The 23,672-nt window shown below is 36.0% G+C and overlaps 1 protein-coding gene across 2 annotated transcripts; it reads right to left on the bottom strand.

Moving 5' to 3' along the window:
• Positions 1-534: 534 nt before the first annotated feature.
• Positions 535-21,749, bottom strand: hnf4a (hepatocyte nuclear factor 4, alpha). 2 transcript variants are annotated; one of them, XM_087782411.1, is made up of 9 exons: positions 21,719-21,749; positions 8,948-9,217; positions 7,203-7,309; positions 6,988-7,143; positions 4,507-4,594; positions 4,286-4,438; positions 3,977-4,213; positions 2,694-2,816; positions 535-1,680 (listed from the first exon to the last, which is right to left on the bottom strand). In XM_087782411.1, exons 1-9 carry the CDS (start codon positions 21,732-21,734, stop codon positions 1,538-1,540), a joined length of 1,293 nt encoding a protein of 430 aa, XP_087638537.1. In that variant the 5' UTR covers positions 21,735-21,749; the 3' UTR covers positions 535-1,537. The 2 variants fall into 2 exon arrangements, with proteins under 2 accessions (XP_087638537.1, XP_087638536.1); XM_087782410.1 differs by lacking the exon at positions 21,719-21,749 and adding an exon at positions 11,244-11,372.
• Positions 21,750-23,672: the final 1,923 nt, after the last annotated feature.

Raw genomic sequence — 23,672 nt, 5'->3', positions numbered from 1 at the left:
GATTGCTCTTAAATATTTCCCATAAAGCATGTTTTTAACAACGTGTATATATTATTAAAATAAAGAGTATCGCCCTATGCATTTCAGTGAGATAAATAACTGCTCTCTATGTAACAGCAGAGGGCGCTATACACACAGGTCTTGTCGTCCTTACAATAACAATAGTCGTGACGATTTTTACTTTTAACACACTTATTTTTAACACATTATCTCTCTTTTGATGGCACTTTACCGTTAATCGTTAAGAAACTCATTGATTTATTTATTTTATGTTCCTGATTTTCAACAATTTCTTCTTTCTGTCTCTTGACCTCAAGTCTTTGAACCTCACCTTGACACCAGTGTCATCTTTTATGACCTCAACCGTTTATCAGAAACAGCAACAAGATATGAACAGTTATCAGTGAGTGACACGTTGGACCTCTTTATTCTTTTCTCCTTACCTTGTCACTCCCTGTTGTTTGTTCACTTTTGTACAATCTTTCACACCGAAGGTGACACGTGCACAAACAAACAAACAAACAACACCGAATATAAAAATAAACCGTGATTTATTTATTTCTCTTCACATTAAAAGGCAGTTCCGGTTACAAGGCACAGTTCAGTCTACCATCATAGCAGTACTACACAAAATAAAACATTCTCTCCACGCTCGCTTCCCTGGGATTTCAAGAAACCTAAATATATAAATCTAGCTTACAAAATAATACACACTTTTTTTAGTAGGATTTCGTCTAGAAAACTGTGTGTTCACTGTAGAAAATACAACATTGTCGACACAACATCAGGCCCGTTGTAACATCGTAACCGGAACCATCGTGTCTTCGTTGACAACGCAGCGGATATGACGTCATCATTTCGCGGTTACGCATTTCTACCGCAGAGTGAAAGGACCGACGGTTGTATCTGTTCTTTTTTTATTTCAAGTTTTTATTTTAAATGTCTTGATTATTTTATATTTTCCCCCCTAAATATTATTTATTGTATTAATTTAATTGTAGTATTTATGATGTTTTTTATTCCAACTTCTGTTGAAGGATCATTTTGTAATAAATATCGTTTCAGATATTATACCATTTTATTCAGCCATATTTTTTTAATTATATTATGACTGATTTTTTTTTTTTTCATTTGATAGTCAATTAAACAAAAACATCTTCCCCTTAAGTTGTGTTTATTATTGACTTTCCGCAGCTGAAGACGAATATAACAAGATGTATTTGTTGTCTCGTCAATAAATACAAAAGTTGAAACGAAAAGTAAAACAACGCAGGTACACGTTTTTTAAATAAATATTATGAAAGGTAATTCAGTGAAATAATTTGAAGTTTTGAATAAGATGGGTTTAACATTAAAACTTAAAATAAAAAAATAAAAAACAGACACAAACATGGTTCTCGTGCTCCACGGTAGGACGCTCTGAGCTTCATCTAAACCCTGCTGGACGTGATGCACTTCCGTAGTCCATCATAAACCATCTTGTTGCTTAGCTACTGTGTCGCACAATCCCTGACGCTCATACACTCTAAAATAACTTTTAAATGGCTTCCTGCTTGGTGATGGTGGGCTGAGGGATGGACGTGGGCTGTTTGGGAACCGTGGCTATCACCCCTTGAGGCATTTTATAGTGTTCGGAGCTGGAGGCGGCCGGCGGGGATGGAATGGGGGTCTCAGGAGTGGCTGCAGGGGGAGAAGAAACAGGAAGCATGAATATTGACGCAGAGTTGAAGTGTTGGGAAAAAGCAGTGTGACATTTCTGAGCGTATTACGAAAGAATAACACAAGTTCTCTTTGATAAAAAAGGAAAAATAATCCAGATTAGTTCCCATGAAGAATTTAAAGGATTACTTTGGATATTTGTTTGACCTCAGTGCTACCTGAACTAGACGGAAATAATTATGTTCTGTATTTAACCAGATCCATTACTTAAAATGCTATTTTCCTGGAACCTCATCACCATGACTCGGTTTTGCTCTGAAAAACGAAAAAGGTCTAATTGTACATTATATTTAATTAACCAGGTTCTTGCATTTTGTCATACAATTATTTAAATAATTCAGAAATTATTATAATATAACATTGTTTCAGTGGCATATTTAAGAAATAAAATAGAAAAATGTATATATTTAAAACATGTGTTTGTGTTGTGTGGACACTTTTCCAAAGTAACTAGTCGTATCTTAAACCGGAAGATTAATTTACTAATCGTAAATCTCACTAAACTAAATAAAAAGACTTATTTTGTTCTTAGTAGGTATAGTAGAACAGCATATTTAAGCTAAATACTCAACAATAATTATTTCTAATGTATTTTATAAAGCTTTTCTCTCTTTTAAATCTCATATAAAAGCTCTTCCCTCCCAATATAACAAAAAAAAATCACTTAAATCTTTTTGAGGGCTAAAAAATACTCACAAAAATGACAAGTCCTAAAGCAAAAGCTATTTTGTAACATTTAAAAACGAGTAATGAAAAATTGAAATAAATACAAAATAAAATCGTGATCTTTGACCTCATGAGGGCCACATAAATCCAGCCGAAGGGCCACACCTGGGTCTGAACATTTAGATTAATGTGTGACTCTAATGGGGAAATATCAAACTGAAGATTCATGGGATAGATAGATACAAAATTATACAATCTAATAGCGCGAGGAATTAATGAGTCCCTGGGTCTATTGGTGTTGCACTCACAGATCTGTCCGTTGTGGATGGGCGTGGGCATGTTGCCGGCCACGATGACGTTGCTGCTCAGGTGCTCTTGGACCAGGTGAGGGTGGAGGCAGTGAGGGGCGTGTGGCGCTTCGTTGGCAGAACCTGAACACGGAAGATAAAAAAAATAAATAAACATGATTTAGTCTGGATCACGATGTCTGGACGGGCATCTACACTACACGTTATTTTCGTTACGTCCCTCATTTCTGTTTCCCAAACGCCTGTTGCTCTCTCAGCAGTTAGGGCTCTTTAGAAAATTAACTCCACAGCAACAGGCGCCGGATTATAATCCTGAATCCTTGGTTTGTACCTTCAAGATTTCTCTTTTGGTGGACTTCCTTTTCGCTTTTCTTGTGTTTTTGTCATCTTTTTGTCTGATCACCGCTGTCTTCTTTTTTGTCAGTCTCCCTGAGTGTTGTGTTGCTCTTTAAGCTTCGCTGTGTCTCAAATCGCGCTCTACTCTAAGTGCACTGCTTTACAGTACACTGTAGGACGGTTAACTTATTTGTCCAACGCTCAAATTCCGACAGGGTAGTACTGTCTCAAATCAAAAACTGTTGCTACACACTAACAGGAAATGACTCGACAGCTTCTTCTTCTACTACTTTTTAACGCTAATTGCAACCAGCCATTGGAACACTATCGGGGACACTTGACAGCACTTTTAGTCAATTGAAACAAGTTATGAAGTCGTATATTAAATTGTGTTATTACTGTTGTTGTGTATTTGTGGTAAAATTCGTTTTTTATCAAGACATTTGTCAGTATCTGCTCCGAAGACGCGTCGTCAGTGATGTAGCTTCCGTTTAGCATCAGCTACGTCACTAAGATGGCCGCCGTTAAGGGTGGAAAGTGTCCATCGATCCACACTAAATTTTCTGTCAATTTAAGTGCTCATTGCACACTACATTTTAAAGCACTGCTAATCGGGACGCACTCAAAATATTAAGTGCAAATGCAGAAGTGCGCAAATTTGGACAAACCCCTAATGTGATATGGACACTTAAGAACTTGGACACTTTGTTTTTATTGTATATAATTTTTGAAAACTTATTGTAGAAACCTTTTGTTTTTTGTCCGTGTGAAGGTTGCTTTTGCATTTTGGTACAAATATTCAATACAAATAGTGTTTTGAAATACTAGAGTAAAAATGATGCTGAAGGAAGTTTCTCGGTGAGTTTACATTTATCCGGCCCACGATTAAGGCTAAAATCCTAGACCCTTGTGTGGTTGAGTTCGACTCCCTCCTGGTCCTCGCTCACCTCCCAGCAGCATCTCCTGCAGCAGGTTGTCGATCTTGGCCACGCCGAACAACTTGACGAACTGGATCTGCTCGATCATCTGCCAGGTGATGCTCTGTAGCGTCGGCAGCAGCAGCAGCAGCTCGCCGAACCTCCCCCGGGAGTCGTACTGCCGGTCGTTGATGTAGTCCTCCAGGCTGACCTGGACCTGGTATCTCATGCGTTTGATCTTCCCAGGGTCGCTCAGCCCTTTGGCATCTGGGAGCAAACAGAAAAAAATCCGGAGTGTTTACAGAGCGGAAGCGTTGGCGGCGTTTGCTTCGACGGTACCTGGGTCAAAGAAAACGATGGCCTTCAAGCAGGCGTACTCGTTGTCGTCGATCTGCAGGTCCTGGAAGGGAAGCACCAGCTCGTCCAGGATCCTCACCGCCACCCGCCCCACCTCCAGCTCGGAGCAGTTCCTAGGAATGATGTGGTCGTTACCTGGAAGAAAACTCGGTTGTGATATCAGGCTTCCAAGGATGACATAATGGACGAAAATGTATATTTACCTAATAAGAGAATGTCTTTGTACAACATGGACCTTTTTGAAACCCCCAGCAGGAGATGTTCTCCAGCATGAGCTCGCAACAGCGCCACCTGTAACACAACCATGGCCAGTATTACATTGTGTGACATGTGTCAAACTGTAAATTTCAGTAGTTTATAACACTCGGGACTATTTATATTCAACATATTTTATCTACATAATGAATGTATATACAGGTGCAATATTTCATATTACAATAGAAAAACATATTTGATACATTATTTTAATAGTTTAGCCTTCATACTTGGTCCATCCTGACGCGGGGCCGGGGGGCCACATGGGGCCGTTTGATGGTATTTTTATAGCATTTTATAGTAGCTTTTGTGAGTATTTATTGCCACGCAAATCGATTGAAGGGAGTACTTTTATATTAGAAAAAGTTTAGCATATAAAGCTTGGTTTTGGTACTTTATTTGTATACTTTTTCTTCTATTATTTTTGCTTGATGGCCCCTTACATCAGCCACTGTATAAAATGTGGCCCCTGAGGAAATTAAATGTCACCATTTGTTGCAAGAAGAGAAATCATCACTTATTTTCAAAATAAAGTTTTCAGATAGCATGATCTGAAACACCAAAAAGATGGCCGCCATCACCACGTCGGTGGGGAAAAAAAGGGCTGGTGGTCGTAATGTTTAGGTGGGTCCGTAAACGTAAAAAATCAAGGTCCTTTTACAAACTCCTTGTTTAATTTGTTCTTTTCACATTAAAAGCTTCTCCCGGTGAACGAGCCAATCAGTGACCAAGGCCGTGCGATGACACTGTTAATGATTCAGCTCCTGCTTTTCTGCAGTTTAAATCCTGCTCATTGTATCCTAACCAGGATTAAACATATTAACAGCAACGGATGTCAGTGTTTTTCTCAGCGACAGTTGTTTTAAGAAAAACATGAATAGTTTATTTATTATAATAATTCAGACCTGATTTAAAAATAAGAAATCAACTACGAGCTTGAATTTACAATTATGTCTGCGATGAACACAAGGCAAGAATTAAGTATATTCAAGTGTACTATGAGTATACTTATTTTAAACTTAAATTAAAGTAGTACACTTGAAGTTTACTTTTGACATTGTTAGCAAAAATATTTAAGAGTACTATAAGTATTCTTATTGTATACTTAAATTTAAGTATTATACTTGAAGTCCGCTCTGGACATTCCTTACCAAAAATAAGTATATTTAAGTGTAATAAGAGTATACTTTTTTTATACTAAAGTTGAAGTAGTATACTCGAAGTTTACTTTTGTCATCCCTTGGCATAATGAAGTATATTCAAATGTAATATGAGTATTATTATTGTATGCAAAAATTAAAGTAGTATACTTGAGGTTTAATTTGACATGGTTTGGCAAAAATAAGTATATTCAAGTGTACTATTTGTATACTTGTTTTATACTTAAATTGAAGTAGTATACTTTGACATCCCTTAGCAAAAATGAATATATTAAGTGTACTATGAGCATGCTTATTAAATATTAAAATTGAAGTAGTATACTAGAAGTTTTCTTTTGACATCCCTTATCAAATACAAGTATATTTAAGTGTACTATGAGCATTCTTATTCTATACTAGAATAGAAGGAGTGTACTTGAAGTTTACTTTTGACATTGCTTAGTAGAATGAAGTATATTCTAGTGTACTATGAGTATTCTTATGGTATACAAAAATTGAAGTAGTATACTAAAAGTTTACTTTGACATGGTTTAGCAAAAATAAGTATATTCAAGTGTACTATGAGTATTCATTTTGTATATTAAAATTGAAGTAATATACTTCAAGCCCACTTTGGACATTCCTTAGCAAAAATAAGTATATTTAAGTGTACTTAGAGATACCTTTTGTATACTAACTTGAAGTAGTACACTTGAAGTTTAGTTTTGACATTGCTTAGCAGAATGAAGTATATTCTAGTGTACTATGAGTATTCTTATGGTATACAAAAATTGAAGTAGTATACTAAAAGTTTACTTTGACATGGTTTAGCAAAAATAAGTATATTCAAGTGTACTATGAGTATTCATTTTGTATATTAAAATTTAAGTAATATACTTCAAGCCCACTTTGGACATTCCTTAGCAAAAATAAGTATATTTAAGTGTACTTAGAGATACTTTTTGTATACTAACTTGAAGTAGTACACTTGAAGTTTAGTTTTGTCATCCCTTAGCAAAATAAAGTATATTCAAGTGTACAATGAGTATTCTTATTTTCTGCTAAAACTGAAGTAGTGTACTTGAAGTTTTTCTTTTGACATACTGTACTTCAAAACAGTACACCTACGTAGAATAATTATCGATACTATTTTAGAGGGTTATTTGGTTTAAAAACATAATTTTAGAAGAAGATAACGTCTTGTTTGGATGTTGTTTCAGTGAACATCAGAGACTGTCAGAGTTGATTGATCGATTGATGGACTAGTCTGTAGGAACGTCCTGGTGTCACCTGGTCGTCGAGGGGGAGGTCGCAGAAGGCCGGGATGTACTTGGCCCACTCCACCAGCACCAGCAGCTGCTGCTTCATGGACTCGCACACGTCGGTGATGGTGGCGATCTTCTTGGTCCGGACGTCGCTGCTGAGGATGGGCGACGGCGACGTGATCTGAGCGAGAACGACCGTCAATACCCGTGTCGTGCTTTCGACTGTAGCCATCAGCTCACCTGTCGAGACAGCACGTCCGCCTGGATGAGGGCGTTGATGGACGGAAGGCTGCTGTCCTCATAGCTGGACCTCCTGGTGCTGATCCGGTCCCTCTCGTTCTGCACGGCTGGGAACACACAGAGTACTGGTGAGACCGGGCCGAGCCCAGATTAAACACTGACTCATTTGAAAGAAAAATAAAGGCTCCCAAGGTTGTGCTGTTTATCAGTATATGGCGATTATTGCTCTCAAGTGTTTGCTCAGCATAAGCCGCTCAGACTCGCCCGAGATCATTAACAAAGTACTTCTGTTGCGACATCACGGCAGACATGTCTCTCTCACCCGTCGTCAGAAGAACTGATCACTAATCATTACATAGAATTATTTATGTTCATTATATCATCACATACAATTCCTTAAGGTCTGTCAAGCACAAATAAAGTAATAAAAAGTATAAAAGTAATAAAACCAAGATAAATATGCTTAAAGTATTATCTCATGTAAAAGTACCTTTTTAATCAAAATATATGTTTTTAAATGAACTTAAATCTTTTTGAGGTACAATGAATATTCTTGTTACTACTAATTCTACTACTGCTTTTACTAAGTAAACTTGTACTACTAATTCTACTACTACTTATACTTATACTTTCACTTCTAATTCTACTACTACTTATACTTTTACTTTTAATTCTACTTATACTTTTACTACTAATTGTACTTATAATTTTACTACTAATTATAGTACTACTTTTACTAATTGTACTTATACTACTTATTAAAATACTACTTATAATTGTACAACTAATTCTACTTATACTTTTACTATTAATTCTACTAATATCTTTACTACTAATTCTACGACTACTTTTACTACTAATTTTACCAATATTTTTACTATTTATTCTACTTCTGCTTTTACAATTATACTATACTACTACAAATTCTACTATTACCTATACTTTTACTTCTAACTCTACCACGACTTGTACTTATACTTTTACTACTAATTATACGACTACTTTTACTTCTACTTCCACTACTAATTCTACTACTGTTTTTACTTATTATACTACTACTTCTACTTGTAATTCTACGACTGCTTTTACTTATTCTCCTTCTACTGATAATTCTTCTACTAATTATACTTATACTTTTACTACTAATTCTACTACTACTTCTACTTCTACTTCTACTACTACTAATTCCACTACTTCTTTTTCTAATTATACTGATTCTACTACTTCTTATACTTATACTACTACTAATTTTACTTTTACTACTAATTCTACTACTGCTTTTAATAATTATATTTATACTACAAATTCTAATTCTACTACTTCTTATAATTGTATTTCTAATTCTACTACTACTACTACTTAAACTTTTACTACTAATTCCACTACTGCTTTTACTAATTATACTTATTCTACTAATTCTACTACTACTTATACTTATACTACTACTAATTCTACTTTTACTACTATTTCCACCACTGCTTTTACTAATTATACTTATTCTACTACTACTCATACTTATACTTATACTACTTCTAATTCTACTTTTAGTTCTAATTCTACTACTTTTAATAATTAAATTTATACTAAAAAATTCTAATACTACTACTTCTTATACTTTTATTTCTAATTCTACTACTACTACCACTTATACTTTTACTACTAATTCTACTACTGCTTTTCCTTCTCTTTCTTGTCTTGACGGCCCCTCACCACAGACTACACTGTGGCCCCCGCCGTGGACGTACCTTCTTTCTTCATCCCGGCTCTGAAGCACTTCTTCAACCTGCAGTATCTGCACTGGTTCCTCTTGTCCTTGTCCACGATGCACTGTCTGTTGAACCTGCAGGAGTACATGTGGTTCTTGCGGACGCTCCTCCTGAAGAAGCCCTTGCAGCCGTCGCAGCTGGAGGCCCCGTAGTGTTTGCCGGTGGCTCGGTCGCCACAGATGGCGCACAGGCTCCCCGCCGCCAGGTGCCCGGAGCCGCTCATGTTGGCGCTCTCGGACGGGGACGAGTCTGGAGGTCGGGGGAGAAACCGGATCAGAACTTCATCACATGAGAGAATTAAACTTAAACTTAAAAAATAAAAAATGGGATCGATTGTGAAACATGATAAAGCGAGCCACGAGGGCCAAATCCAGGCCACCGAAGATATCCCTGCGGCCTGCAGGAGCTCCGAACAACCCGATCAATCCTAGTTAATGTTCATCAAACTCTAGACCATCAGGCTTGTTGACATCATGACTCATCACTTCAATAAACTGCTTTTCAGAAAGAAGTCAACAAACGCAGGTTGAAGACAATAAAAAAATATATTTTTATGTTTTGTTTACTCGACCTCTGACACTATTCATCCAAAACCAATTGATAACGTGTAAAACTTAAGTATTTGAGTCCACTTACACAACTGACAAACTTCAAGGATTAAAGTAATATATAATTATTTTCAAAATTATCAGAAAAAACGTGCAAAAGAATGCAACTTCCTAAGCGATAAGCTTTTATTGTGTGTGTCAATTTAGTGAATTCTGTTTATATTTAATGATTTTATAGAAGCGTTTATGGTCTTTATTATTATATATATATTTTTTTGTAACAGTAACTATACTTAATATAATATATACATAGTAATAATCATGTGACTAACATACGGAAAAAACATGGTTTCGCAAAAATAAGTATATTCAAGTGTACTATGAGTATACTTATTAAATACTAGAATTGAAGTAGTATACTTGAAGTTTTCTTTTCAAATCCCTTAGCAAATAGAAATATATTTAAGTGTACTTTAAGTATACTTATTAAATACTAAAATTGAAGTAGTATCATTCCAGTTTACTTTTTACATCCCTTAGCTAGTAGAAGTATGTTAAAGTTTACTATGAGTATTCCTATTGTATACTAAAATTGAAGTAATATACTTAAAGCCCACTTTGGACAAAAATAAGTATATTTAAGTGTAGTAAAAGTATACTTATTGTATACCAAACTTGAAGGAGTATACTTGAAGTTTAGTTTTGTCATCTCTTAGCAAATAGAAGTATATTCAAGTGTACTTTGAGTATTCTTATTGTCTGCTAAAACTGAAGTAGAACACTTAAAGTTTAGTTTTGTCATCTCTTAGCATAATGAAGTATATTCAAGTGTACTATGAGTATTCTTATTTTCTGCTAAAACTGAAGTAGCATACTTTAAGTTTTCTTTTGACATACTGTACTTCAAATTAAGTAGACTTTAGTATACTTAAAGTATACTCTATTTCAACATGGGTTGTTTGTTTTAAAAACATCATTTTAGAAAAGATAATGTCTTGTTTGTATCTTTAAAAAAACTTTAAATACTTTTAGTACATTTTCGAGGACGGCTGTATCTAATCACTCGTCCATTTAAATAAAGATAATGTTGTTTTTTAAACTACAAATGTGTCAAAAACAACAATTCCCCGCATGATTAATGTTTTATTGTAAATGCAAACGGCTCGTCCGACGCTGGACGACATCAGTTCAGGTGCGAACGTCTTCAGTGACGCCATCAATCATCCGCTCCGTGATCAAACCATCAGCAGCTCAGACAAAAGTCAACACCATTGATCTGAATCTGATTACGTCTCCGAAGACAATCACTGGCGACATTTTTATTTTATTTTTCTAGATTCTCCCCCAGACCGAGCGTCACCTTCACGGCCTCATCCATCACGAAGACGGTTGGATTACATGATATTCTGGGTCAATAGATCCACGTCATGGGAGAACGCTCGTCTCAATGAAAACGTCAAAATCTCGCCCTCAATTGTAACGAGAGACTTGGTAAAAAATGGACCCGTTGGACCCGCTGGGATCACGTCCTTGTTAATCAACTGTTGGACCCAGAAGTGATTAAAAAAAAAAAAAAAAGGATCAAGGATCGTCCCCCTGAGGGCAAAAAGCCGATGGACAATTGACCCCTTTTCTGGATCCAAAGTTTTTTGCCTGAGTAAAAGTCTCAAAGTTCACCCCCCCCACCACCCCACCACTCCACCCCCCTACACACTTATGAGACTCACCCGTGCCCATGGCCAGCACATGCATGTTCTCGAACTCCAGGGTGGTGTAGGCCGGGTCCAGGGCCTCGCTGTAGTCGGCCATGTCCATGTCTGCGTGTGATTTTTTTTAAACTGATTTCCTCCCAAACCGGTGGACAGTGTGGCCCAAAAAGACTTGACCGAGAAGCTAATGTGGCCCCCCCCCCCTTTCCAGCTCCTCTCACATCCACACACCTCGGGCCCCCCCCCTCCACACCCTCCCTCTTTTGGGACCAAAAGCTCCACCCAGATCCGAGGTAGAAACCCCGGGACCGGCTGATGGGCAACCCTCACCTACATGGAAGCTCCAGGGATATGAGCTGCCGTCCAGGAGAGAAGAGGTGGTTGATGTTTAACTCCTCATCCCTCGTTCTTTCTCTCTCTCTCCACAGATAAAAACGTTCATATCTCTGGTCAATAGCTGTTGAGACCAAACCCAGCAAAGAGTCGACCAAAAGTGACTTTTTTCAGGTCAAATCGGGCTCAAAATCTGACAAAAACACGTCAATAAAAGGATGGAAATATTGCGTTAAGTGTTCATGTTTACAGAGAATATTCTGCCAGAAATTCCAGAAGACGGTTGGCTTCTTGGTCGAGTCAACAGATGGCGGAGAGATCACTCAACTACTAGAGTGTTTGATTTTCTTATCTTACTTTCTGCTTCACACTCCGGATAATAAATCAGAACAAACTAATTATGGAAAGACAAAAAAATGAGTAAACGGCCACGCTAATGCTAATTGCTATTGGGTGATTTTTAATGACTTTTCCCTAGAAAAAGTGTTTTTATTTCTATTTATTTTACTCATTTTACTATGATAAAATAATTTGTTTTTCTTTTCTTTTTTTTTAAAAACATTTTGAATCTTTAATTTGGATGTGGCATATATTATTATAAAACAAGTTGTTTTTTATTATATTATTTGAATTTTTAAATGAGATTGAAGTTTACATTTGTACGTAGCATCAGAGATTAAACCATTTTTTAATGATTTTACCTTAAAAAAAGGGCTTTTTAATATTTATTTAACTAGTTTTATTATCATGAAATAAGTTGGTTTTTAATAATATTTGACATTTTTAAATGAGAGATAAATAAAAATACATTTTGAAGCATAAATCTGGACGTAGCGTCAGAGTTTGAACAATTTTTTATGACTTTACCTCAAAGAATCTTTTTTATAAATATTTATTGAACTACTTTTATTATCATAAAATAAGTTGTTATTTAATATAATTTGAAATGTAAAACTGAGCGACAAACATCTCGAAGCGTGAATTTAGACGTAAGTTTTAAAGTTTAAACAATTTTTTAATGACTTTCCCTTACAAAAAGTGTTTTTTACCTATTTATTTAACTTGTTGTATTATAATAACACAAGTTCTTTTTTATATTATTTGAAATCTAAAAATGAGAAATAGAAAAACCGACATTTAGAAGCATAAATTTGGATGTAAGTGTCAAAGTTTAAACCATTAAACTGATATTTATCAATTTCAAAATGTTTCCCAAATTGGAAACTTTATATAAAAAAATGATATCCAAAAATAATTTTGACAATGATAACAGATCCAACGTCAAGTGGTAATTGATGTACTATACAAGTTGATGTGCCAAAGGGCATCGTAAACATGTATTTTGTTTTATAAATAATAACAATTTAATACATGCAGATTTGTTGGGGTTCGGAGTCCACAGAGATGTAACTTTTCAGGGGAAAGGTTACAGAACCGAGGCAGCAGAGGAACCTGACGTGAACCTCTATGCAGACGACACGCTCCTCGACCTGGCAAGTGAAGAGTGATCTCCGCCAAATACCAGGAAAAAAACAACATCTTAATATGTAACTTATCTTTGATAAACTATATCTGCATCGTTGGGACGTTCAGGTACTTAACGTGGCCACGGTTTCCCGATAAACACTCCGGACGTTATCGTTTCTATAACTTTTTATACAGCCATAAAAACTAAAGTAGCTAATGGACGGACCTCGCAGCCTCTGCACGGCAAACAGTAGTTGGTGTTTGAAGAGAAAGTGCCAGGACACGGCGTGAGGTCAATGATCCACAGTTCATGCAAACCTCGGCAGTAAACTCCACGTAGATGAACTTGTTAACCATCCACTGAAATTATACAAACTCATCATAAACACGTCGTAAAAAAACAAAAAGACCCCCATCATCGCGGTGATAAACTCCTAATACCATCAGAGCGTCAATAGTTGTTACTAATCTCGTCGACTCGATACGAAGAAGCCTCTGATGGGTCTCGAACCCCAGGTTGATGGTTATTGGTGAGTGTGTGCAGGGGTCGTGGGTTACGACATCTCTTTCGTGTTCGATCTGTGTTGCTCTCCGGGCTCTTATTTGCTCAAGAAGTCAACTGATTATTTCAAAGAAGAGAGCGAGGGGGGGGCGGATGGATGTGGATCAGCTTCCAATGAGTCACTCGTCAGTAAATCTTATCTTACATGTCATTAAAAGAGCTTTTTTTTTATCGCCCGCTCTCATCTTAAACCTCCTCAAGGAACACACGGGACTATAAAGTTTGAAGCCGCCCCAGTTAATCCAGACCTGTCTCGAGAGTGTGAGAAAGTGGCGAAAAGTTCATTTCAAAATGTTTTTTAAACACTTAAGTCACTTTAAATCCAACAAATCTATAAATAATATGGTTATTCTGTGTATAAAAGAGGTTAAAACAGCTAATAATGTAATATTCGTAAGTAAATTGCCTTATTTAAGGATTGTTAATTATGTATTGTAGGTATTTCTTTCAAATGCTAAACTCTACTATTTACTGAGGGTCATTGAATGCGACATCTGATGTCATCAATCTGCGCTTTTTACGTCACGTTCATGGAGGAGAACGTTTGCTACGGTGGTGAGTACAGGATAGAACACGAATAAAACAATATTAATTAATAAATATGTATTTTGTATTATTATTTATATATATATACGAATAAAACATTAATTAATTTAAAACAAATAGCGAACTTTGCGATACGTAACACATCGTTCAACTTTGTTCGTACAAAAATATAAAGAACTTCCGGGGTAAAGTCACGTGTGATGCTTATTAAAAAATGGAAAATGTCTCGATATCAGCTCTTTAATTAAATATTATTTTTTATTAATATTATTATGTCTGCAAAAACACATGTACCTGAGATTGTACTACTTATCCAGGTCAACAACATACAACAAAACGGTTAAAATAAATACTTTGATTTAATTGAACACATTTTTTTCTGGGAATTTATTCACTGTATTTGTTTTATAAAACAAAATCTGCTCAATTATTAGTAGATACTAAATAATAAATAATCGCATTTGTAATGATTAAAATGTATTAAAATAAATATTCAACTTTTATTAAATCAACAAAATGTTTGAATTGAATACTTGTTTATCTTCTTATTTAATTTCGTTAATATTATTTTCTTCTTCAAAATTGTATTTGCTCCTGAATTCGCAGCATAAACAGTAGATTAAGATCAGCTTCCAAATACACACAGTTCTAATCTGATTACACAGTTACATTGTTCTTTGTTTATGTGTTTATGGAAACAGCGAGAAAAAAGAACAGTTTTCATACATTATTTACTTGTGAAATGTATGATTAAAAGATTTTAAACATACGTAAATTAAGATTTAAAAACTGTTTTTCAACTACAAAAAGAATTTCAGCTGTATTTTAAATGATAGAACACATTCAAACCACACATCTATCATACTTTTATTTTGTATATATCGTACATGTACAATTGTTTCGTTTACAACTACACTCAAGCATTTTTTAATCTGTTGTTAACCAAATATAAATATACAACAAACTGTTTATTAAACAACAGATCAAAAAGAAAAGTTATTCATGTTTCTGCCCCTTTTTTGGTACTTTTTGTCATCATTTTTTAGAATATTTACATGATGTTATTATCATTAATGTCATCAATATGTTTATATGATCATTTATTAATGTAATGTTTGATGTTTATATGTGATTTACACATCGTTGGTGTCAAATTTTAAAGGGTGTTAAAACAGAATCAGATGTATTGCCAGAAATGTAAAGAACAAAACAGAGGTTTTTTTTCGTGGTGAAGTGGAATAAGCGACACAATCACACAAGTATTCTTGAAGTAAAGTTGTTTTAGTCCAAATATATAAATGAACGTTGAAGTAGAAGTCATTTAAACTCCAGTTTGCCATCAGGGATCACATTTTTTGGAACAAAACAATAAAGATGATGACGTTACATTATTTTTTTCAGCTGCTTTACAAACATAAATTCAACTATATTTTGCGATACATTCAAAATGCGTTAACGTGTGCGACAAAAAAGACAATTTTTGTGTATTATTTTGTTCTAGTGACTCTAATAATACATTTGCAAGTTATGTTTTCATTAAAAATAGAATAATTATACAATATATTTTTCAATAGAAATAGAAATATCTTAATTTAATGATAATTTTTGTCAAAAGTTGAATCTATTCCGACACCGTCACCGAGACACGAGTCCATCAATGTCACGTTCGAGCAGGTGTGTTTGTGTTTGTGTCTTCCCTCGAGGTGTGCGTCGTTGTCGTGTCTCGGCACTGATGGCCTCTCGTCGATCCGTCTTAATCACTCACCCAAACTCCTGCCCCGAGGCTAAAAGTCAAAAGGACCGTCGAGACCTGATGTAACACTCGTTTGAAACTTCAAACTCCAGTTTGTGAACAAAGTCCTGTCTACATATTGTGAATAGGAATCTTCGACCACTGACCAAACTCCATCTGCAACCTCTGCCTATTAGTAGCTTCTCCTCAACCACCAGCATCCACTTTCTACTCGCTCCTTTCTGGAGAACCTCGGGTCGATCAAGAAATGGCCTTTGATTGGATTATGGGATGTGGAATATTGGACTTTTTCGGGAGTTATTTTCAAGTTTGGTCACCTTGAGTGAGACGATGTGCTGCGTCAGATTTTGTTTGAAAGGTAGAGGTGAGTAAAGCGTCAGAGTGAAAACCTTGTCAACAGATAAGCTTATGCAAGCGTCTCTGAGATTTCTGCTTTTTATCCAGTCACTTAAAAAGCGAATAAAAATGTATTTTCTCTCAGTTTTTTTTTACGTCGTCTTTGTGTCAGATTTCTTTCGAAACCCTGACTCTATTTAATATTTATTTTAATTCATTCATTAGTACAAATAAATTATACATTTAAGAGCTGATTTTTAACTTTTAAGACATAAAAACAACTTTAAATCTCCTTTAATCACCACATTTTCTAAATAAAAAAAAGAAAAAGTTTCTCTCTTGTACTCGTGTCACAAACACGACATTGCTTCATATCCAGACCGGAGTGAAAAAAAAACCTCGGATCAGCAAATAAGTCAACAATTGCATCAATAAACACGGAGCCTCCTGCGCCGCGTAAATCAATCACTGCGAGTGATAAACCTGTGCGATCATTAACCCGGGCTGGACCATTCTGACCGTTGCCTCAATCATCTCTTGTCAGCAAATATCCACCATCAGACCGACATGTCATGTCTCGAGGAAAGACTTTGAAGGCCTGGACGCTGTTGCACACTCCAGTGCACCAGTTTACTCAGAGTATTTTCAGCTCAGGAGTGGAAAAAAAGTGCATAAAACCTCCGTTTAGACCACGACTACAACGTCCGACTACAATTATACTATAAAACTCTCATTTAGAAATGTTAAAAATCATGATATTTTTATATAAAATGTATACAAAATGGAATATTACACAATTTATTTATCGACATTCTTATTATCATTTATATATCATGCATTTCTGTACATGTATTTTCCTAAATATCTTTGTTTTAATTCTGCCTTTTATTTGTACTTTCGATGGGTTTTTGTTTGATACTTTTCGTAGTGCTTTTACATAATATATTTTTTTAATAAAATGCATTTAAAATAATAAATTATATTAATAAAATTAAGTTCACCCTTACTTTTATTGTGAAAAAAATATAGGATTCTTTTTGTGGTGGCAAAAATACTTATTTTGCATTTGATGTATTTTATTTTAAATAGTAAAAAATGTTTTTTTTAGAATGTACAAATTAATTATAATAAAATGATATTCAAGCAAATTAGAACCTAAGCTTGAATGTTCTTTTTTTCTATTCATCTTAAAACAGTTTCCCTTCATATACCATTTTACATTTGTCCCTTCTTTTGGCTTGACGGTCCCTTAAAACAGCCACTGTATATGATGTGGCCCCAGAGGAAATAGAATTGTCTAGAACAGAGGGTTTAAACTTGTGGTCCGCGGCCCATTTGCGGTCTGCGGTCATCCGTTTATTGTCTACGTGTTTTACGAGGCAAAGCAAGGGACTCGATGTTTGTTTATTGTAAGATGGTCACAGACTAAAGAATTTCACATAAAGATCATTATCATTTTTATAGATTCGATTATTTACTTAAGATGGAACAGATTTCAAGAATAATGTGATACAAAATTATAGTGAAACCACTCAAAAAAACAAACATATAAATCAAAGTTGAGTTACTGTTTAACAACATGAGAAACAGTGAGGTGATGCAAATACTATACAACAGGTTAATAGTACTTTTAAAATCAAATAAATAGATATAAAAGTATACTTTTAGTTGTCATCCAGTCTTTTCTTTATCACTATTGAAATGAATTAATGTATCTCTACTGTATTAAAACTCTGTAGTAAATAAAATATATATATAAATTATAATGTAAATATAATAATCTTGGATTATTCATTGTTTAACAGGTCTGTGGAAATGATATAAAAAGAATATTCAATAGGTTTACAGTAAGTAAGTAATATTTATTTATATAGCGCTTTTCGAGACCAGGGTCACAAAGCGCTTAGCCAATCAAAACAATACTCAAAAAAGTACATACTTACAGTAACATTATATAACATTTTATACGTTGTGAAAGCACTATTATTATTAAATTTTAACCTTCACTTTAAGATTTTTTCTTTTGCTAAATCCAAATCTTGGGGGATTTAAATTTATTCTAATGGTCTTTTTGTCTGAGAGGCTGTTACAGGAGGAGGAAAACAATTCTATAGAGGGATGCTGCCCTCTCGTGGACATGAAGGAGAATGACGCTTCTTAGGTAGTACAAATTACTCTAATTTGATAAATTGATGCTGATTTTGGATTTAAAAATATAGTTTTAAAATAGTTAAAGCATGTGATGTAGTAGTTTGACGACATGTCATCATCCAAACGCGTCTAAGGACTGGTCTATCCAAGCGTGACCTCCCAGTGTTTACCTGAGTTGCAGCAGTGCAGGGTCCCATCCCGAGCGTACATCCCTGAGGAGTCCGAGCTCTGCCCGTGAGCCAGCTGAACAAAGACCCATCAGCCTGGGCTGCTCTCTCAGGCCCCGGCTAGGGTCCACAGAGCGGCGGCTGTTCTCACTGGTCTTGGCTGTTTGTGGAAAAACCAGGAGGGGCTGGACGTAAAGGCCCGAGTCATTCAGGGATAATCCCATAATTCCTGTCACAATGAGATTTGATTGGAGTCCTGGACTCAGGGATTAATAGTGTTAAGTGTTAATTCTCGTGCTTGTTAATGGTCAACAGGTCACATGCTCGACGGGCTCTGCTACTGGTTAGTGAAGCTGGTCAACCATGACCATGAACCATCAAATTAATGTTTATATTTCAAGGTCTAGGAAGATCTAGAGCAGAACCAGCAGACTTTACTTTAAAAACTTTATTAATCACTTAATTCCTTTATTTATTTATCTGCCACCGTCATGGGGTTGTTACATATAAATATCGTTACAGTGGTCCCTCGTTTATTGCGTTAAACCCCCTTGAATTCAAAGAAATCTGCTAATTAAAATGTGCAATTAAATGTCTGAGTTGTTTAAATTAAATACAGGAATTTAAACATGTATTTGAATTTACAAACTCATCACATATGATGTGCCATCCCCTTCAAAAACCCTCTCAGTAACCATGACCTGTATGGCTCCCATAATGCCTTGCTGCCCAGCCATCCAATCACAGCAGTCGATCGCCTTTGAGATAGTAAGATAGAATTTTAAATACAATATTTGTCATGTTAAAAATGGATAGAGACCTTTTTCTAACTGATAGTATCGTATTTAAATGAAATGAGAGGAATTATTTAAAATCTTGTCTTAAAACACACTTTTATTCCCTGGCTTTTAACACAGCATGAGACGCTGAGCTGTTTTAAGTGCTTTTTACTTGTTTTATTTGATATTGTTTTTACCATTGTGTGTTTAAACTGTGCTTTCTTGTCATTGTACAGCACTTAGCGCTTTATAAATAAAGTTGAGTTGAGTTGAGTTATCAAAATAAAAAAAATAAAAAGTTGACGACAATGTCATGTTGATATCAATTGTATAGTTAGTATTATTTTAATATTTAACTGATGAATAAATAGGTTTAATCCTTGTGTTATCTCAGGGTCAAGTTGACCCGAAAGGGCCCGAAAACAAATGTGTTTGAGGTATCCCGTGTGTCGTCTCTGGGTCCATAAATACATATGCAGTGGTGGAAGATCGCTCACCTTGTCGCAGAGGCAACGCAAGGGATACCCTTCGGGTCACCTTGACCTTGAGGTACCACAAGGGTTAAGAGGGTCTTTATCCATTTTTTTTTACGTGACAGTATTGTAGGGACCAATCAGCTGTTACTAAATAGAGCAATGTGTAGAAAGGCATTATGGGGGTTCACCGTTGGATCAAGATCAATTGAGCTTCAAAGAATGACAATACAATATCCAACTTGGCCGAAAACTTTGACTACAACAAGATTTTGGCCCACGTTTGATTGACTTTGACAAACCTGCCTCCACTGATTTACTGCTGAATATTCATTAGATCTGGAGATATGAAGAGGCGTCTGGTGGACTCACAGAAATATGGTCTTCCTGCACTGATCTAATGGCGTCCATCAGGATCAGAGATCCGGAACTTGAACCCAAGGATGGAACTGATCTTTGCAAACTAGTCAACATTGTAGCCAGAGTTTATGCTTGTAACCATCACATGTGTTTCAGTGATTGTTGTTAAGTTGTAGGGTAAGTTTAATTCAACGTAATGTTATATATGTTAATCGTTTATCCTTTTATATTAATATTTGCAATTGCAAATGCCATACAAATGAATGACAGAACCTTAAAATCTCTCTGAACCCAGATGGAACTGTATAAAACCATCAACATTTAATCATCTGTTCCTCGTCCAATGATCAATATTTTCTGAACGTTTCTTTGAAACAAAATCATTTTTTACTCACTTATTAGCAAAATAAAGTGAGCCTTACATACTGTAGATGCAACACTAATAGACTCAGGGACTCATTCATTCCTCGTTCTATAAGACTGTATAATTCTGAATTTGGGGAGTGAAGAGATTATGTTTTTCCATGTTTGTATCCTTTTCTTTGCGTTATTTCCTTTGATCTATGTTCTTTATATTTGCACTTTGTCATCCTTTGACTTTGTTCTTTTATTTGAACTTTATTCTTATTTTATAAAGCTATCGTCTGCTGTGAACTGGAAACCCAATTTCCTGAAGGAGATCTCCAGAGCGATTAATAAAAGTCTATCTAACTATCTAACTAACCATTCACTGAAATACAGCCACCAAAGAACACTAAGCAAACAAAAAACATTGACTTCAGAGACTAAGTGTGATGTTTAGTGTTAAATTAATGAATTTGAAAAACATGATGATCGGACACTAACTTGACACGCAACGTCTTTTCAATATTGCTTAAAGACAACAAAAATAATTATTATCGTTAGCGAAAGTTCACAGGTTGAAGAGTTGTCCTCATGTGCTCTAAAAAATCCATCAATTTACCGGTTTCTAGTAGATTTAAAAAAAACGAAAACCTCTTCTGTAGCACAATGTAATGATAGCATGTTGCTACATGTAGCATAGCAAATATAGCATAAACTTTTTCAGTGGAAGCTTTTTTTTTAGGTTAGCATCAGATTAGCATTGCTATAATAAATGCTAACGACAACACCGGTTTAGAACTCGAAGATTCTCCCAGTTTTTCCCTGGGTTAGTCCAGGGTACTCCACCCACAATCCCAAAAGAATACACATGTTAAATGTTGACCCTTTCATTGTTGATGAATAGCTTCGATATTTTCTGGCGAAATTGTCTCGTTTTCTAAACCATTTTGCTCAAATTAATGTCAGTTGTACTGAAGGAAGAAGGGAAAAGACTTCAGATCTGCAGATTGTTATTAAAAAGCGTTGAAAAGGGTTTGAAAACCGCCAGGACTTAAGAAATGAGAAAGCATATCAAGCCTCACCTCCATTTCTAAAAGGGACAGTGACAACATGAACCAACCCGCGGATGCTACCGCTCTCCCAGATCATCCGGGATCGCGACAGCTGTTTCACCAACTAGCCCAAAATAAGTTAACAATGACAAACAACGCTAGTACTCACCAAATGGAGGTTCCATTCTCGAGCTGACCTGCGCGTTCACGTTGACCATGACGTCTTCTGGGTCGACCTTTTAATACTTCTTTCTTTTTTCTTTTTTTTCAATCTCGCCTCATCCCGCCCGAGTGTTCCCTAACAAAAGGTGTGAAATGGGAAAGTTGGAGTGTGAGAAGAGCGTTGTTGGTTGTTCAGGGTAAGGCCGCTGTTGCCGCTGTTATCTTATTGATTTACCTAATCTGGGCAAATGTGGGTGGGGAGGTTAAACAGTAACCAGGGCTCTCGTATGGACACTGATCTATATTGCGGCTGTAACCGTGGCAACTTGATGATAGAAAGTCAAATACACGGGAAGATATGATGGGCCTTCCTCTATTTTTTTGGGGGGCGCATCTCACGGAAGCTAAAGGCATCACTCGTGTTTAGGTAAGAAAAAGAGGGAGGGAAGAAGTAGGGAGTGAGGGAAAACAAATGTAAGTGTTTTGAAGGATGTATGATGAAGTTTTAAGTGGAAAAACACAAGTTTTATTCTTCATTCATATCTAGAATAAAGGTATACCATTAAAAAAAGTTCTGGTTGTCGTCAACCTGGTGAAAAATGTCTAATTTGGAATTTAAATTAAATTAATTTGATTAATAAAGGGATCAATAAAGTGTATCCATCCATCCATCTATCTATCTATCTATCTATCTATCTATCTATCTATCTATCTATCTATCTATCTATCTATCTATCTATCTATCTATCTATCTATCTATCTATCTATCTATCTATCTATCTATCTATCTATCTATCTATCTATCTATCTATCTATCTATCTATCTATCTATCTATCTATCTATCTATCTATCTATCTATCTATCTATCTATCTATCTATCTATCTATCTATCTATCTATCTATCTATCTATCTATCTATCCATCCATCCATCCATCCATCCATCCATCCATCCATCCATCCATCCATCCATCCATCCATCCATCCATCCATCCATCCATCCATCCATCCATCCATCCATCCATCCATCCATCCATCCATCCATCCATCCATCCATCCATCCATCCATCCATCCATCCATCCATCCATCCATCCATCCATCCATCCATCCATCCATCCATCCATCCATCCATCCATCCATCCATCCATCCATCCATCCATCCATCCATCCATCCATCCATCCATCCATCCATCCATCCATCCATCCATCCATCCATCCATCCATCCATCCATCCATCCATCCATCCATCCATCCATCCATCCATCCATCCATCCATCCATCCATCCATCCATCCATCCATCCATCCATCCATCCATCCATCCATCCATCCATCCATCCATCCATCCATCCATCCATCCATCCATCCATCCATCCATCCATCCATCCATCCATCCATCCATCCATCCATCCATCCATCCATCCATCCATCCATCCATCCATCCATCCATCCATCCATCCATCCATCCATCCATCCATCCATCCATCCATCCATCCATCCATCCATCCATCCATCCATCCATCCATCCATCCATCCATCCATCCATCCATCCATCCATCCATCCATCCATCCATCCATCCATCCATCCATCCATCCATCCATCCATCCATCCATCCATCTATCTATCTATCAAGTTCTGTACTATCCATCATTGCCAGTTAAATGTGTCGACAAATCCAATACCATTGGAAATACATGAAATAATTCATCCTGGTAAGATAACGTTTATTGTTATTTAATAGTTATTGGACATGGTTTCCAATTAGTGGTGTTTCTGTTTGTCTCAGTCAGTAGAGAAGGCGGCAAGTGCTGAATCGCTCATATTTTGAGCAATAAAGAGGTGCTTTAGGGCCCAGTTTTATGGCCGAAGCCATCCATCCAGCGCTAAATGCTCGGATGTAATGAGGTGAAATATGTGGTGAAACATCGCTCGCGGCAAAAGGGACTGTAAACACAGACTCAC

This window comes from Callionymus lyra, chromosome 19 (assembly GCF_982586985.1).
Source record: "Callionymus lyra chromosome 19, fCalLyr1.hap1.1, whole genome shotgun sequence".
Taxonomy (NCBI): Eukaryota; Metazoa; Chordata; class Actinopteri; order Syngnathiformes; family Callionymidae; genus Callionymus; species Callionymus lyra.
Note: the sequence above shows the minus strand (reverse complement) of the source record. Positions and strands in the feature narration are given on the sequence as shown.

What these genes read in the sequence shown, in the direction of transcription:
- hnf4a (XM_087782410.1), bottom strand. Translation starts at nt 11,331, where the DNA reads ATGGACATGGCCGACTACAGCGAGGCCCTGGACCCGGCCTACACCACC. An exon ending in AGCCGGGATGAAGAAAGAAG is followed by an intron (nt 7,310 to 8,947) that starts GTACGTCCACGG and finishes GTGTGTTCCCAG; the next exon opens with CCGTGCAGAACGAGAGGGAC. An exon ending in CGGACGTGCTGTCTCGACAG is followed by an intron (nt 7,144 to 7,202) that starts GTGAGCTGATGG and finishes GTTCTCGCTCAG; the next exon opens with ATCACGTCGCCGTCGCCCAT.